Genomic DNA, 17,477 nt, shown 5'->3' on the forward strand with positions numbered 1-17,477 from the left:
CATGATGTAAAGATGCAAGACTTTGTTCCAGCACAGCAGCAACCAGTCCAGGAGTGAAGGGGTTAACAACAACATAACCACAGGACTTTTAAAACCAAGGCTGCATTTCTTGCACTGGCAAGCAAAGGACAATTTCTTTCGTTCCAAGAACAATTTATATCGTTCCCTTATCCCAGTGAGTGTTGTTTTAAGTGTATTCTGCAGATGTCGTGTGTTTGTCTATTAAGGAAATAAATCACAATTTATTTTGCAACTTGTTCTGTTCAATCAAGTAACCAGAAATATAAATGTGTTGATAAAAGTTGGTGTCATCGTGACACTTACCTGTACCCTTGCTCGACTTCATTCAACCTTCTAAGACCCATGCAACCTTTCCATTGTATGATGACTCTACAACTGCTAAAAAATGCATCAAGAGCCGAGTCGCACTGTTTTTAACTGCGGGGACACCCCTGCCCTCACTGAGATACCTTCCAGTTTCATTACTGGTGATCTCTTGTGGACATTTAAATGGCTGTCCAATAGGAAGCCATAATGTCATCCCCTGATGAATTTGGGCCGCTGAGACCCGAGAGACTTGACTGCCATTCTGCCAATAAATATATTGGGAACTGGAAGGTCCCCAAAGCAGGGGGGACAAATAGCATGTTTCAGCACCGGGGGACCTCTCTCCCCTCATCTCCCCCCACAAAAACGTTAGGTGGGATTGTGGCTTTATAATTACCAAACATATGGCAAAATGCAATACTTTTAAAATTATTAGGTCTTGAAAAATAGTGTCAGCAATATTGTCCCGGGAAATCCCTGGTAACTTCATGTGTAATTCCCCGGGAATACAGATTGCAAACCACTGCTCTATGGTCTACGACCGAGCTCTTTAACTTCCCAAAGGGCTGGATTAGAAAAAAATTACAAGTAGAAGGTCCAGAAGTATTCATTACATGAATAATTTGTGACTCTTTTTAAAGGTGCAGCCCTGCCTAAGACCAAACTGAGCCTTGAACAGTCCATTTTCTTGGGGTGGGGGGTTTATGTGCTGAATATTGCCTTTAATAAGTGTGTGTGTTTGTATATGCAGGGCTTGACAAATTACCCAAAAAGCTACTCTCCCCTTGCCCCGCCCCCACTTTTTAAAAAATGGAACAAATTCCTAATAACATTCGTTTTTAACATAACCGTATATTATATTTATACTTTACTACAATTACTCCTTGTTACATACTGTGAAACAAAAACATAATAAAGCGCAACAAATATAGTGATAAAGTCAAGCTTGTGTGTGTGTGTGTTTATTATGTATTGGGGAGTGGGTGTATTTTTTTTAAATTATGTATTGGTAGGAGGGGGAGATATGATAAATGAAATGAGATGAGGATCAGGGAGAGGATGGCGTGAGGGAGAAAAAAATTGCATTCCGTATAAATATTAATGGGGCCCTGAAATTTTTTTTGCCCGGGGGCCTGCGCATTTCTAGCTATGCCACTGCATCCAAGGCAACAATATCCTGATGGACTCTTTCATTCATAAGGAAAGCATATGAACACAAAAGGAGAAAATCCACCTTTAAGTTTAAAGGCTCATTCAACAAGGGCCATGGGCGCTAAGGCACAGACATCACCTACACAGATCTGCAAGGCAGCCGTATGGTCATCATTTAACACATTTATAAAATACTATAGACTGGACATTCAGGCTTCGGTTGCAAAGTACTTCAGTCTGTAGTAATGAAATACATTTGAGTTGAAACTGATATTGGTGGTATTTATTATTGCCCTCCCTTATTGTATTGCTTGGGTATGTTCCTACGGCCCCCTGCCATGGGGAGCAGGACAAGAGCACATTTATCCAACTTATCATAGTTTTATTTTCCTGGAACCGTATGGCATTGGGCACATAGTTACCTGCCCAATGTTTAATATAGATCAGTTGTATGTTTTAGCTATGAGCGATACCAAACACTACCTGCAGGTAGGAGTGACCATTTATGGTACTGCCTGCAGAATTCAATTTCTTGTCCTCCTCAAGCTAAAGATGGACTTAACTCTACGATACCCACTGCCATATGGTTCCTGGAAAAGAAAATGACATTAAGTTGAATACATTTTGTTTGTTCTCTTTTTATAAAAGTTCCTGGCGCCCCATTTCTATACTGCACTTCAATTCACACCCAGCCACCACTTACTCGCACAAAATCTTATGGCTGAGAGACCTGAGGAATTGTTTTGTGAACTAATCTGATGTGACACTATTCATACCTGGGGAATGGGGGTTACACGAGCCTGAGATCGGATGCATTGTCAATTCTTCTGTATTTGGTAATTTTTTTTAAAAATTACCTGAAAATTGCAAGAAAGCTGGGGAACACAAGGGCTTCTAGGAACCCCGGTTGAAAAACGCTGCTCTTCATAAATCTTTTGCAAACGTTACATTTCAGCTCCCGCAGAGGCTACTGACAATCAGCCACAGAGCAAGAAGCTACAGACAGACCTGGTTAGCGATGATGAAAATCTTCCATGTACCCCCTCGCCTTCCCATTCCAGCTGTTCATCTACCAACTATGCCCTAGGTGAGCTTCACAAACCTGGAACCCGCCTGCAGAGAGTTTAGCAAAGCATTAATAGCTCACAGGCAGATTATCATTCAATACCCATTTGGGTTGTATCTATACTCGTTTGGGAATGACTGTAACAGCGGCACTCAGTCTTCAGTTGTAACTTGCTTGGATGCTGCAGATATTGGATAGATAAGATATTTGTAGAAATATCAGCACTCACAGTTCTTTTGGTGAAAACAAAATGGGAATTTATTAGATCAATGTTTTTAGGTCCTGTCTAGGGCCTTTCTCAAGACACAGAAAAGACACCCACACAACTAAAATATCTATCTGCTCCCATACTCCAGGCTTTTTATAAAGCCTGCACATGAATCACCTATAATTATTCACTATAAATGTAGTGAATAATAAAAACAATGAAATAGCAGTGGAAAAGGAAGCTATATGGCTAGTCTCTACATTTGAAACTTATTAGATACATAGACGTATTAACTAAATTGATGAAGTCATTACGCTTAAAGTGCTGTTAGGGAGGCGCTAGTCTGAGGTGATGTATGCAGAAGCTATTGCTCAGTGTCTCGTATATGTCCCAATGCTGCAAAAAAGTGCATAGGACAAATCTTGCAAGGGCTAATATACAGGTATAATAAATGTAGCTATGTATATAGATTATACACGGAGGACCAGAGAACTGGCTTAATGCTACGAATGGCAGGAATATACACTTGAGTTTAACAGAGCTAGTTAGTGACGGCAGAATACTGGAAAGCATATTGTTACTAGGTGTGGGCAATACTAGAGGGATCTTGGAATATTCAAAGCGTTAAGCCAGTTCTCTCGATTTTCTAAACACTCTCAAACAGGGCCCTCACTTGCCTTTTGTACCGGTTTGTCCTTATTTCGTTATTGTACCGCACTACATTAGGTAGGACAAATCCTGAATTGTCGTAGAATGGTGTTACATTTGAAACAAATGCTCGCTTGATCTCATTGTGTTAGTAGTGGATGGGTAGAGAATGGAATCAAGTGAGGTTGGAACTTACACATTTTGAATTAAGTAAACTTGATCTATTAAAAAATGATCACAGACCTGACTTGTTGTTGTGATTCCGTAATGTAACGACTAAATATAGAGGTCGGGTACAACTGGCCGCCGGGCCCGGACACCTGTCCCGGCTGCCCTCCCCCCCTACCCACAATTGTGGATATATAACTTTTTTTATTTTTAAAGCTGCATTTACTGCAGTTTAGATATAAATAATTTTCTTTGCTTGGCACTCCTGTACATTTTCTCTACAAAATCACTACTACACTGTGTAAATGCATTTTGTGTGCTATTGTATTTTACTGCAAACTTTAAATTTTACTGTAATTTTAAAGGCAGCCTTATTTTATCACAAATGGGGAAAACAATGCGTTTCATGCCTAATTGCAGAACAATAATGTTTCTCTGTTCTTTGGTTAGAAGCGTTAAGTTCTGATGAAAAACTGGAGCAACAGGAAGGGTAAGAATGAAGTGCTTAAATAGTTATATGAAGTGTGTTTAACCCAGTAGGTACATGCATAGATCCAGCTATGTTTGATCATCTCGTCCCTCAGTCAAAAAACAATCGTTGGGATTCACAAAAGCGCTTGTTTCAGGGTATCGTAAGCCTGCATTAGATCAGCAGCAATACCCCCCTAGCACATCGCAACACCCATACATGTGAATGGTAGTTGGGTCCTGCTAAAGCTTAGCACCCTTGAGTAAATTTTGGCTATCAAATTATTGTCTTGACCCCTGAGAATGTCCAGCTCTGGGCAGATCTCAATTTTTAACCTCCTGGACACGTCATATTTAAAATGCATATATATCTCATGAATGGAGCAGAAGATTTAAAAAATGAAAATATTGTTGGAAAGGTCAAGAAGAGATCTCTTAAAGTAAGTAAAATTGTGCAACAGTGCTGCTTTAATTGCCATAGACTTCAAGAACAGTTAGCGTTGGATTACTGTGCGATACCCGGCATCAGGGCTTGGTGAATCTCCCCGATGTTTTATGCCAATATAACCAAGCTGTTGCACTTATTGTTTGTCTGAAGTCGGGGATCTGGGAACTTCATCGTCATAAATTTTGTAAACATCATCCAATCAAATTATGTGGATCCATCAACTTCCTGAGTTGTATTGCAGACTTTGCTGGTCTTTTTTTCTGTGATGTAAATCTTTATGAAAAAGCGTTGGCACATTCTAAATTAGGTGCTGGGTTATATTATATTGTATGTCTTTATTTATATAGCGCCATTAATGTACATAGCGCTTCACAGCAGTAATACACGTGGTAATCAAATAAATAACAAGATAATATAAATAACCGATCATGGGAATAAGTGCTTTAGACATAAAAGTAACATTTCGGAAGAGGAGTCCCTGCCCCGAGGAGCTTACAATCTATTTGGTAGGTAGGGAGAACGTACAGAGACAGTAGGAGGGAGTTCTGGTAAGTGCGTCTGCAGGGGGCCAAGCGTTATGTATTGTGTTCAGAATGTTCACAGTGCTATTCGTATGCTTCTTTAAGCAAGGGTGTCTTAAGTTGGGTCTTAAAGGTGGATAGAGAGGGTGCTAGTCGGGTACTGAGGGGAAGGGCATTCCAGAGGTGTGGGGCAGTCATTGAAAAAGGTTTAAGGTGGGAGAGGGCTTTAGATACAAATTGGGTAGAAAGAAGACATCCTTGAGAAGACCGCAAGAGTCTGGATGGTGCATAACGAGAAATTAGGGCTGAGATGTAAGGAGGGGCAGAGGAGTGTAAAGCTTTAAAAGTGAGGAGAAGGGTTGGCTGAATGACATGTACTTTTCAGTACCCTGCTTGGCAGCCACATTGATTTGTAGATCACTAGCTAGGGCAGGGGTGCGCAAAATGGGGGGCTTACTATTTTCTACGTGGTGTGCCGAACCGAGCCCTGCGGTTACAGAGGCCCGCGCTCTTCCCCACAACATTTAAATTGATTGTCGATGGAGAGCATGGGCCTTTGTCATTACCTCTTACACTTTTTTTTTTTTCCCCTCCGGCTTTTCCTTTTGCATCTTCTGATAACCGACTGTGCCACCATGACAATGCGGCATCAAATTGCGACACGTTGCCATGGCACTGCGACGTCGCTGAGATGATGCCGGAGGGCGCAACTTAGTTTGCGCACCTCTGAGCTAGGGCATTTCTGTGGGAAAATTCACCTAACTATACTTTATTAAACACTTCTCGCATGACAAGACCATGAGAGAATGGTTGCGATTTGGTTCCTCCTGTGCAAATCCATGCGGTATGCAACTCTTGTATGTAAATTAGGAAATCAGGCAACATTTAGTATTCTCAGGTTCTTCAATAAGGAGAGACACAGTGAAATAGAGCCCATTATAAAAATATCTGTTGCCTTCTATACAGTACCTCCAAAATACTTCTTTTGAACTTAGAGTTAAATGATGGGTATGATAGTTGCATATTTCTGCACAAATCATGTATCTATTCCTACTTTTTGATACTCGTCCTGAGCTGAATTCCCTCCCAATAAAATCTTCATTCTTGGTTCTCTCTCCCTAATTGCATGCTTTTTTGCATCGCAAAATTGACCGTTTAATGAATAGATTCAGCATATTGCCGACTCCGCCTTCTAGCACCAAAACTTCCACTGGTGAATATCTCATGAATCAGTGGGTCTCACGGATCAGAAGTGGGTTTTGGCTCCGTGGGACTGTTAAAAAAAATAAAATACATTTATAACATTGCTCCTGTATTACGTGCAGGCTTTAAAAAATGTTTTTATTTAGATATTAAAAATGTTGTTTTTTCTTCTTCTTCTCTCTCTGACAATTGTTTGACAGGGAAGAGGCTGACGAGTATAAAACCGAAGAAAGTGATGAAGAGGTAAGGCGTTACAATGCTGAATTCCCATTACTATTGTATAGCTGCGGCTTGTTACACTAAGCCAGTGGGATCCTCTGCACTTTATGAATTCCAGGGAAAGTTTATTCCATTGCATTGATTGGGAACGTCCTTGACTCATTTATGCCACAGTCTTGTAACATCTACACTTGGTTATGTAAACAAAAGTAATGTAATACGATCACGCTATTCTATTTTGACTGTTAAAAATTGGGCGCATAGCCAAAAACTGCCTCGAAAAAGCACTTAATATACATGTAAGGACACGCTTGACCTTTTTGAGTGGAGAATCGTTGGATTCACAATTTGTTGAGCCAAATTTTGATCTTGTGTAAAATACTAATTCTGTTTCATAGGAGTAGCATTTGCAGCACAGAATATTCATATTTTATAGGCACAATCTTTGACATAAAATTAAAGGAATGTGTCACTGACATTACGAATATATTCAAAATGCTGGGGTGACTATGAACAGAAAGCAATAAACCTTGGCGTTACAACATTTCAAACTTATATGGCTTCTATCTGGGATCCTTGACACCACTCAACGCAAACTAAAGCACTCCAAAAACTGAAATGCTTTGCTGAATGTCGTAAGACACTGACCTTGAACCAGGTTCTCCTGCTTCACAAGCAATGTACTTGCCAGCACTCTACTCTTTTGGGCATGTATTATAGGACTGCATATGCAGTTGAAGCCATGGACACCTAAGATATTAGAACAAAAAAATAACTAAAGCTGGCAATATTAGTGGAAAGGTTTATGGGGGAACAATTCACTATCAGTAATTGAAGCTTTAAGTTAAAGTGACATTGATATGGAGGAATCATGACACATGCTTTCACTATCAGAGGGGCCGGCAACGCATTGCTCCACCTCCATTGTGACTCTACTACTGTGACTTAGATTGCGTAGTTTGCCACGCTCGGACTTGTCGCCATACACACACAAAAATAAAATCATCCTAGGTTGACGTGCTGGACCAGATGTCACGTCATGTGATTGCTCCTGAAGTGATCACATGATGCGACCAGGCCTGGATGGCAGAAGTGGAAGGGACGTCTCTTCCATTTCGATTGCGTTGACTGCTCCGTTGGAATGATCAGGCCGATCTGCCCTAAGAAAATGAGCAAGTGCCCATGATATACCATCTGGTTATGTCATGGGCACTATAAACACTAAGATGTGTAATCTTCCTCTCCTCTGTTGTAATACTTTTTGTTTTTAAACGTGAAAGGAAAGTTGTTTTTATACTGTCAGATGACATGGAGATTGTAGATAAGGATGCATATAAATCCATATAAGAAGTACGTTTGAAAATTGTACATTAAATGTAACTGCAGTGGTAACGTTTCCTTCTTTCTGTCATTACCACACACATTCTAGATTGTGTCCACACTAAAAAAGTCTGTGTGTTTACAGAGGTATCAATGCACAAAAATGTGTGTTGTGCATTTGGAAACACAGTTTAGATTTTGCCTGCTTTCTCTGCAGCTGTATGTCACTCGCTGGATGGAGGTGGAGATTGTAGTGAGCGCACGTTGTGAATATATAAAATATATATGTTAAGACACTCAGTAGCAGTGATATTCTTAGACACATAAAACAGTCACTTGGGGATGGGATAGAGAAATAGATATAGTAGCTATACTCGCACGGCCATGTGTGAGCCCTTTCCCATCAGTGAGTTTCTGTGTACATAGATTGTACCTCCACTGGATCAGTCGCTCAGCAGGTCTATGGTAAGCCGACAGCCCCAGTAAGGAAGACAGTCACAGGTACAGATAAAATAAATGCAGTTTATTAAAACCCAATACGAGTACATTGTGGAACCCGACTAAGCAAAGTTATTTGCGAAACGCATTGTTCCCTGTCGGTACGTGCATCCTGTTGTACACTGAAGGCCACCGTAGCTGCCACGAGCTCTCCGATAGCGATCCTGCTGACGGCTGTGGAAGTGGGAGGAAAACCGCAACGGAGGACTCAGCGCGGCTACCAGAGCTGGAGAGTGTTTGTTTACATGCGAGTTACTATATACTCGTATTGTGTTAATAAACTGCATTTATTTTATCTGTGACTGTCTTCCTTACTGGGACTGTCGGAGGGACGCTGGTCTTCCACTACCATAGGCCTGCTGAGTGACTGATCCAGTGGAGGTACAATCTATGTACAGTACAAAGAAACTTACTGATGGGAAAGGGTTCACACATGGCCGTGTGAGTATAGCTACTATTTATATTTCTCTATCCCATCCCCAATTGACTGTTTTTTGTGTGTCTAAGAATATCACTGCTCCTGAGTGTCTTAACGTATATATTTTATATATTCACAGCGTGCGCTCACTACAATCTTCACCTCCATTGTCTTATGAGGATCAAGGGATGATCCTCTTCTGGTTGAGCAGCAGATTTCATAAGGGGCCAGTATAATATCATTACTTGGTTTTCTCTTGCTATTGTTTTTTATTGTATCACTGATATTTGTGTGTATTAGTCAGAGGGAGCGCCAGTTATCTTTGTCATCTTTCTCAGGCTTGTTAGTGTAAAATGTTTCGCTTTCAGCTTGTTGTTGTTTATTGCAACATCCCTCCAAAACATAACTGGGGGTTCCCCCAGAGTTTAACCCTCGTCCCCTGATGTCCAGGAACCCACTCTGTTTGGGAGCGGTGAGACTTCACATTTCTTTTGTAGCCTTCTAAAAAAATAAATACAAACCTGGTTGTCCAGATCGCCAACGTCACCTCCCGGTGAAGTTTCAGCTTTTTATTGGCCACAGGAGGAAGCACCGACTCCGCAGTCTTTTTGTGCGGGAACCGGTAAGTGGTTAGAACATTTCTCGAGCAGCATGGATCATTTTGAGCCTGAAATATCCAGTGTAAATGTAGGCTCATATTGAATACTTGCTGCTGTTTCAGAAGAGACCTTACAGCTTATGTGGTGTCTTCCAGGGTGGGATGGTATTTTAAGGAATAACACGGGTTAGATAAAATATGGGACATAACGTGCACATTTTTATATTCTTGAACAGGATGTAACGTGGACATCACTTAATTCTGAATTTCAGTTTAGCAGTCGCTCAAATCGATTTTGTTAGCAACAGATTTAATTATATTGAAATTCATCTCTGAAATGAGCAATGATGCGTGCACGCAGTCTTTTGTGTCTTCTACTTTTTCTATTTATATTTTAATATTGTTTTAATTTTATTGTAGGATGAAAATACCTGTACACCATTAACATTAGAAAGCAATGAAGATTTATTTCATTTTTTGGTATGTATGCTTTCTGTGATAAAGCTAGATATCTATACATATATCTATCCAATATTTTATAACTCATACATTGGCTTATGTAATAGTCATTCTCCATACTGACACGTTCTAATGTCACTCGCACTCGTGACCGGCTCCCATTAACGGAATACTCTGGCCCAGAGTTCCCCGCATTGTAAATGCTCCTCCTTACACAACCAGGCAAAATAGGTCCAGATATTGCTTATTTTTGTAGAATTATTTTTGGAGTAGCCTACCCTGAATTTTTAATGCAACCACTTCCTCATCTTTGTGCAAATGTAAACAATATTATAATGAATACACTCTTAACAAGCCCATCACTTTGGTGAAAATGTATGGAGGCAATGTTATGCTGGATATTATAATACCCAGCGGAACATATTTTCACTACAAGCAGGCCCCTTTCCTCAAAATGCTATCCACGCAAAGCTATGTATGATGATCTTCCTCCTTTCTCCCCTTGTAAGCATTATGAACTTTAGTGGATAAGCACCTTTTTATACATTTGTTGCAATTTGGTATTTTAGGGTGAATACGTTTGAGGGCCGCTGGCCATCCATGAAGTATCACAGTCTGCCAAGAGGCCTGATGTGAATTACTCAAACTTCTTTACTTTCTTTAGAAAAACTTTGAAGTGGCGAGTGCTTTTGATATACCATTCATCTTAAAAGTCAAGCAGAAGTTCTCCAGTGCGTTAAAAGAGTTTAGAGAAGAGAGCCCGGGAGAAGAGGTAAACATGTTGGGATTTTGGTTTAAAAAAAAAATACAAATGTTTTGTGTGTCAAAGTTCCAATTACATTCAGATTTGCATGAAATGAATGGAGCGGTACACATTGTTATATTTGATCAGGTTTGATTTCATTTATATCATTGGATAAGTCGGAGAGGCAGACACTAGTACTTCTTGAAAAGCACAAACAACTTTTTTAGTTTTTATTAATAAAGCATTTCTACTCTTTCATTAGACACTAGAACTAGAGATGCATGTTAATGCATTTCTATTTCAGACAGTGATAGGTGGCGTTGTACAATTAAAACAGCAATCCTGATTTATTTCAATTTTTTTTTTTTTAATAAATTGGAACGGAGAGGTTCACTGAAGATGAAAACCGATTATTCCTAGTTCCAGGAGCCCCCACTCTTCCTCCTCGAAAGATGTCATATTTTTTTTTATGTGGAGGTAAAATCAAAGATGGTTGCTGGGGTCTTCCAGTGTCCTGTTCTGACATTGAGGCCGGGTATTAACTCGTGGTATTAGGCTTGGATAGCAGCCACTTTTGATTTAGTAAACGGGATCAGAACCACCAGCACGTACATTTAATAAAGGGGATTGCTGCTTTATCGCTTTCCTGACAACCACAAAGGTATTCATTTATTTGTCAGATTGCTGGTCATTCTACTTTTGGCATACACATTCGGTTATTACATTTGGCTGTTTTAGACTTGGACACGAAAGCCCTTACTTATTCTGTAAGTTCTGATGCCGATCGGCCAGTATTGCATGGAAATCACCATTGAAGTCACTGGGTCTTTCCATGCGATATTGCTAGATTGGCTCTTATTCTGGAAACTCTGATTGGAGTCGGTAAGGTTCGATGAGGCTGATTGCTCGGCTATAGACCTGAAACTACCATACATCTCATGTCGGTTTTCTGCTTTGATTTCATTGTAGGTCCTTAGTCATCATTCTCTCTCTTCCATTCTTCTGTGCTCGTTTTGAAGCCACGCATGCATATGTCCTTGTTCTAGTCAGATAAACCAGTGTAGAATTAACAAGTTTGTTGATGGTGCGTTTGTTTAGATCTGTTACGCTGCTGTTGAAGAAAGCGGCAAAAGCCAATTTCCATTTACTGCTGCCCACTCCAGCAAACCTGCAGGTAAGTCTGTTTCAGTAATAAGGTTGGTTCTTGTATGGTTGGGCATTCTTTGGTATGTTGCCTTGTTCCTCTGTGTTGAGGTTCACTGAAGATGAAAACCGATTATTCCTAGTTCCAGGAGCCCCCACAAGATAGTCATCCTTTGGAACCTGGTAAATTGCACTAGATTGTTCTTTTCAACGATGCGCTCTTTGGAGCAGAGGTTTCTTTTCCTCTTATCAGACTGTTAATGTTTATGTAATATTTTTATATTTGTTATTTTACCCATAACTGTTTATGTAACAAACCCAAGTACAGTATAGCATAATTACATAGAAGATGGAAATGAAAAGACATGTCCATCGAGCAAAGCCTATGTTCAATTTAGTTGACTGATACAAACGAAAAGAGGCGTGTGTGTATTAATATTACACACAAAACGTTCAGGGCACTCAAATAGACAAAAATGAGACTAGTCACTTATCTTATTATCAGGGTGCAAACAATGGAGAAGAATATTCTCCAATGTCAGTGCATCGGAGTGTGAGATCACAACACTATGAATGAAGTCTTGAAAGGACAAGGGACAGGTATATGTAAAACACGCCAGTGAGTAGGACTGAGTAATCTTGATAGCAGAACTCATTAATGGGTTAAGAACTGCCTGTAAAGGGAACACTGCTAGAATCCGCTACAGTGGTGTTAAAACAATAGTGACTCGGCAGGTCCCTATGTAGTAGGCAAAATCCCTAGAGTATGATTTGTCATCGTTCCAATTTTCATAAAGAAAAGGTTGTACTCACATTGATTGCTGGTGTGTACCATCCCAAATTGCGTGCATCCAGCCGAAGTACAAGCAGAGAAGGTTATCCACGTGGAGAAAAAAGCGGAGCACAGCAAACGTCAAAAAGTAGTCTGGGGCTAAGCAAAACTGATAATAAAATTAATCTTTATTGATGGTAGACAGCATCTGATGCGTTTCACGCTTTGTCAAAAAGTATCCCTACTTGGCCCCAGACTACTTCTTGATGTTTGCTGTGCTCTGCTTTTTCCTCCATGTGGATAACCTTCTCTGCTTATCAGGGTGCTGGCAGTGCAGCCAGGATCATCACCCAACAACACAAATAGATGAAACAAAAATCCAAAGAATCCGCAGCACTCACCAGTTAGTTTAAATTGTAAAATAGGGTTTAATTCAACTGACTGAGTGCTGTGGATTCTTTAGATTTTTGTTTTATCTATATATCCTTGTTATAAATAAATGGTAATATGAATAATTGATGTTTTTAGAAATAATAATTATTGGGTTGTGTTAATTAAAAGGGATAAAAACACTTTAGAGTGACCCAGGTTGGTAGCTACTACGGCATGGGGTGTGGAACTCCAGAGACTTAGTAGCTACTGTACATCAATCTAATTGCTCGTTTTTCTAGGGGCGCGCTCTGTCAGGAAAAGGGTGCTTCTTCCTGTCTGCTCCATCAGTGGTCACGTGATTGCGAGTGTGCTGGGACTCAAAGGGTTACATTGTGCAGGACCACATGCATAGGAAGGGAAAATGTGCAAGAGTGGATTACAGCAAACATTTACATGTTCAGATACTTTGCTAAGAGCTGTGAATTTTCAGAGAACCTGCTTAAAATACTTACAAACCCAAATTGATAGCAAGGCAAAGAGCGACTTTTCACGGATGTGCTTGGGAAATAATTTCAGTATTTCAGTTATTATGCCTTTAGAGGAGGTCCCAAGAAATGTGAATGTGCTGCTTTTAAAAAGTCTTATGTGGCTGTTGGTAATGATTATTTCTTCTGTGGTAGAGACCCCAGCCTTTCCCAGCGCAAGACCGCTGCATACTACTACGTCATACAAAGACGGTAATCGTGAGGCACCACGTGCGCAATCTTCCAGTTCTCCGGCCAAATCATCGCAAAACCAGAGTTTCTTCAAGCCCTCCTCTGTACTGCAGTCTTTCCATTTCGGTCCATCAACTGGAAAACAACCCACCTTCTCCTTTTCACCTAATCCAAGCAGCATGTCGGACCGTTCCAGCACACCACGCAATGTCAACAAAGCAGTCACCCCTAATGTTTCTAATAGCGTGAATGCTTCTGATGTTATAGATATGCTGCGGAAAAATGCAGCAGAAAACCCAGCTTTTAAAGGTAATCAGCTCTTATTGTATAAACCACTACAGGGCTGGAAGAGGGCCTACAGTGTACTCTTTCTATTTTAATGTCTGTGCAGCCCAGTCTGGCACTGGAGTGAACAGTCCTGCTGCCATCTTGAGCCTGCATCCATGTGTGCTGCTGCAGGAGTGAAGTGGGGCATTTGCAATTTGTTCAGGAAAATGTTTTGGGTACCACTCCAATTGCCACTTGTAAACAAATTCAATAATTAGGGAAGCAAAACATGTCACGATGCCATTTTTGGTGGGGATCCTTGGAGATCAGCTGCTCCGTCTCTCCATGGTCTGCCATTTTAATGTTGGAGGACAAGGGGAGAGTATGGGAAAGGGTTATTTCTACACTAAGAATTATGTAGAAATAAATATAGGTGTCAAATAAAAGGCAAAACTGCCAATCACCCAGATTGGACCTTAATGTATGTCTCTGGTGCACCCTTAAAAGTAGGAACTATTAAATGATTCAAATTTATATAATAGTTCTTGTATAGCGCTGCTACTTTTTACGTGGACCTTTTGCAGATGTAGTCCCTGCCCCGTGGAGTTTACAATCTGTTTTTGGTGCCTGAGGCACGGAGGGAAAGTGACGGAGCCGACACTAGGAATTGAACAAGGTTCCCCTGCTTCAAACGAAGAAATTTTTTTTTTTTGGACTGGGTGATTAAGATAATCAGTGAAGCAGTAGATGTAACTTACCTAGATCCGCGGGTTTCCAGCTTTTTTTTTTTTTTTTTTTGCCAAGGAACCCCAAGTGAAATTCTGAGGAACACCCAACTTCTCTAATAGCAACTTTGATGCATTGTAAATTCTTCTGTAGTTGTTAATTTTCTAATGACCATAAAATTGCAGGGATGCCTGGGGAACCCATGGGTGCCTAGGAACCCTGTTTTGAGAAACACTGACCATACTAAAATCTAGGTCTGACACTTTCACATAGATTTGATATAGAAGTAGACGGAAAGGGTGATGGAGTGGTGGATAAGCAAATACACTAAGGGAATAAAATGCTTGCGATAGGCTATCCTGTTCTAATTACAATTTTTCAACTGAAGGTGTGAAAGTTGAACTGCAAACAGTAACACACAGTATATGATTTGGTTATTGGCTGCTTGGCTCAGGATACAATGCTACATCGATGAGTGATTTGTTGCTGAATTTAATCAGAAAATCCACACTGGTGCCACTTTTGGGTTTCCTTAAAAATATAGCAATCCAAGCAAGCTGTTTGTTACATAGATTTGGAGCTCAACCCGATTGTTAATTTTGGCTCCGGGGAACCATGCTTCCTGAGCTACTTTACCCCGAAGGGGGTGCGGGTATCGCTGCAAAGAATAAAGCTCCCATGTCACGTGGGCCAACAGTAAGCAGGACCGGATGACATCATGGCTTCCTATTGGCCCGCAGGATGCGGGGGCTTTGAACCCCACCATTACATGAACCCCAGCTAGCAAGCCGGAGTGGCTACTGACACCCGCTTCCAGAGGTAAGTATCTCCAGAAGCAGGGGTTCATCGCAGCTGAAATGAATGGGCTTCAACTCTAGAAACCGTGTGTGTGTTTCTCCAGAGCTGAACTGCGTTGATTTCTGCTCCAGGGACCCCTTGCTTCCTGAGATACTTACTTCTGTATGGAGTGTCGGTGGGTATCTTTCTGCTGTTAAAATGTCTCTGTGGGACAAAAATAAGCCTCATCATCCCTTGCAATTTCCTATTGGCTCACAGGACATGGGACTTTTATACTGCCATATTGTGAACCCAGCTGGGACACCTACGGAGGTATCGTGAGAAGCAGGGGGTGCCCAAAGCTAAAATCAATATGGTTCAGCTCTGGAGATCCCCTGTGTCAAACCTATTTTTAAAAAAAAATAATAATTGCTGTTGCCTGGATGCTGCTTAAAAACAATGAGACTACTAGAGAATTTCACACTACACTATCTGACCAGGATTACATTTCTCTTCCCCCCCCCCCACTTTTTTTTTTCTTTTTCCTTCCTCCCCCCACCCCCTTTTCTGATACATTGTCACATGCTTTACATAAACAAATAACTCTAGTCTTACCTAAACTGGCACTCGTTTGGTTCTCCTGTTATAAATCCTGATTGTGTGCCTAGGCTGCGCTTACAGTATAGTGCACAGCCTAACAATGGCTGCTTCAGTCAATGTAACGTAGGAGGTAAATTGTATCCTGATATTACTAAGGTAACATTATCTATTGTTATAGTTCAAAGTGCTGGGAACATTTGCAACAAATGATCCCAAACGGCAAAATGTTGCAAAAATCTGGCACTGCTTGGGAGGTGGGTTAAAACCTGCTATTAAAATCAACGGATGCTTTAAAATGGCATTGAGTTGAATGATCATAAGAACAAAATGCAGCAAGTATCTAATACTACAGAACAGATTTACTTTAAAAAAGCCTGTATAAGATTTCACGTTTTGCTCCTTTAAATGCAAAATCAGTTTGACCAGTTAACCTAGTTTCAGCAGAATATTTTTAATAACTAGAAATTGAAATGACTTGCTGAAGTTAGAATGTGACTGTTTCAGTAATAAGCACATCCTTTTTTTCTTCTATAAACAGGACTAGACCTCAACACTGTAATAAAAATATTGATGGAGAGTGGAAAATTGAAATCCCAAAAGGCAGAAGCAGCCTCCAGTGATGAAGATGATGTATAATGGGCATTCATGAGGACTATATTTTAAATAAAATATCTAATGGGAATCCATGAATTTATTGAACAAATGCCCTTTGTTGTTTTAAGGTATTTGTGTGTAGACATGATTATTGATGAAGTGTTGTCTTTTTCTGTTTTGACACCTTTTAAAAAAAGTGACTTGAAATGTAGGTGTTGCCTTTTTATTTTGTTAGTGTTGCTATATATTCATAAAATAATTTCTTGAAATGTAAGGACTAAAAAACATAGTACCAAGTAAAACTTGAATAGTACTAATGTGGTATGGGGAAACGTTAGCTATTGCTTCATAGAGAACCAAGTGGTAATGTCACTGTCTTTGAAGTGGGTGCATCGGGTTTGAATTCCAGCGTTGGTGCCTTGTGACCTTGGGCAACATCACTCAATCTTCCTGTGCCACAGGCACCAAAATGACAAGTGAATTTTGCAATGTTATGCACAGTACAGCATCCATTCTTGGTGAAATATAGAAAAAGTTATATCTTTAACACCTTAATGGTGCGACGGTTAGATTTTAATTCATGCCCCTTCCATTTCTGATTAAATAAATTAATCACAGCATTGACCGGGCACAGTTAAGAGGATACGTGTGTGAACACGGACACAAATACACACAATGTAGGTGTTGGTAAGTATGTTTAAGAACCATAAGATAAGCTGCTCTAGCAGTAGAAGAGTTAGTCATCATCGCTATAACGGCTCAGTGAGGGAATCACATTGTTCTCAGGAAGCAATCAGTAAAAGGCAAAGTACTGCAAAAGGATCATAAGAGAATAGGTATCACAGTAGAAAACAAACTGCTGCAGACAGACATGTGCAAGAACTTTACTATTTATGAAATGGTGTAGTTGGTGTCAGAGCTGTACAGAGTGGCATTAGCAGCCCCAGGGACTGCCCGTCTCACAATTTAAGTTAAATAAATTTGAGTCTCTGAGAGAGACTTGGGAAAATGCATTTTAAATGTCTCAGTAATCTACTGAAGCAC

The 17,477-nt window shown here is 40.3% G+C and overlaps 1 protein-coding gene across 3 annotated transcripts in view; it reads left to right on the top strand.

Moving 5' to 3' along the window:
* Positions 1-16,640, top strand: part of LOC142487221 (uncharacterized) — a 31,637-nt gene extending 14,997 nt beyond the window's left edge. For all 3 annotated transcript variants that reach the window (XM_075586101.1, XM_075586099.1, XM_075586100.1), the window contains 8 exons: positions 2,435-2,566; positions 4,020-4,059; positions 6,410-6,452; positions 9,683-9,742; positions 10,386-10,493; positions 11,565-11,640; positions 13,434-13,778; positions 16,378-16,640. In XM_075586101.1, coding sequence (XP_075442216.1) covers positions 2,435-2,566; positions 4,020-4,059; positions 6,410-6,452; positions 9,683-9,742; positions 10,386-10,493; positions 11,565-11,640; positions 13,434-13,778; positions 16,378-16,475 — 902 coding nt within the window. In that variant the 3' untranslated portion in view covers positions 16,476-16,640. The remainder of the gene's footprint in view (positions 1-2,434; positions 2,567-4,019; positions 4,060-6,409; positions 6,453-9,682; positions 9,743-10,385; positions 10,494-11,564; positions 11,641-13,433; positions 13,779-16,377) is intronic.
* The last annotated feature ends 837 nt before the right edge of the window (positions 16,641-17,477 follow it).

Source organism: Ascaphus truei, chromosome 2, assembly GCF_040206685.1.
Source record: "Ascaphus truei isolate aAscTru1 chromosome 2, aAscTru1.hap1, whole genome shotgun sequence".
Classification (NCBI taxonomy): Eukaryota; Metazoa; Chordata; class Amphibia; order Anura; family Ascaphidae; genus Ascaphus; species Ascaphus truei.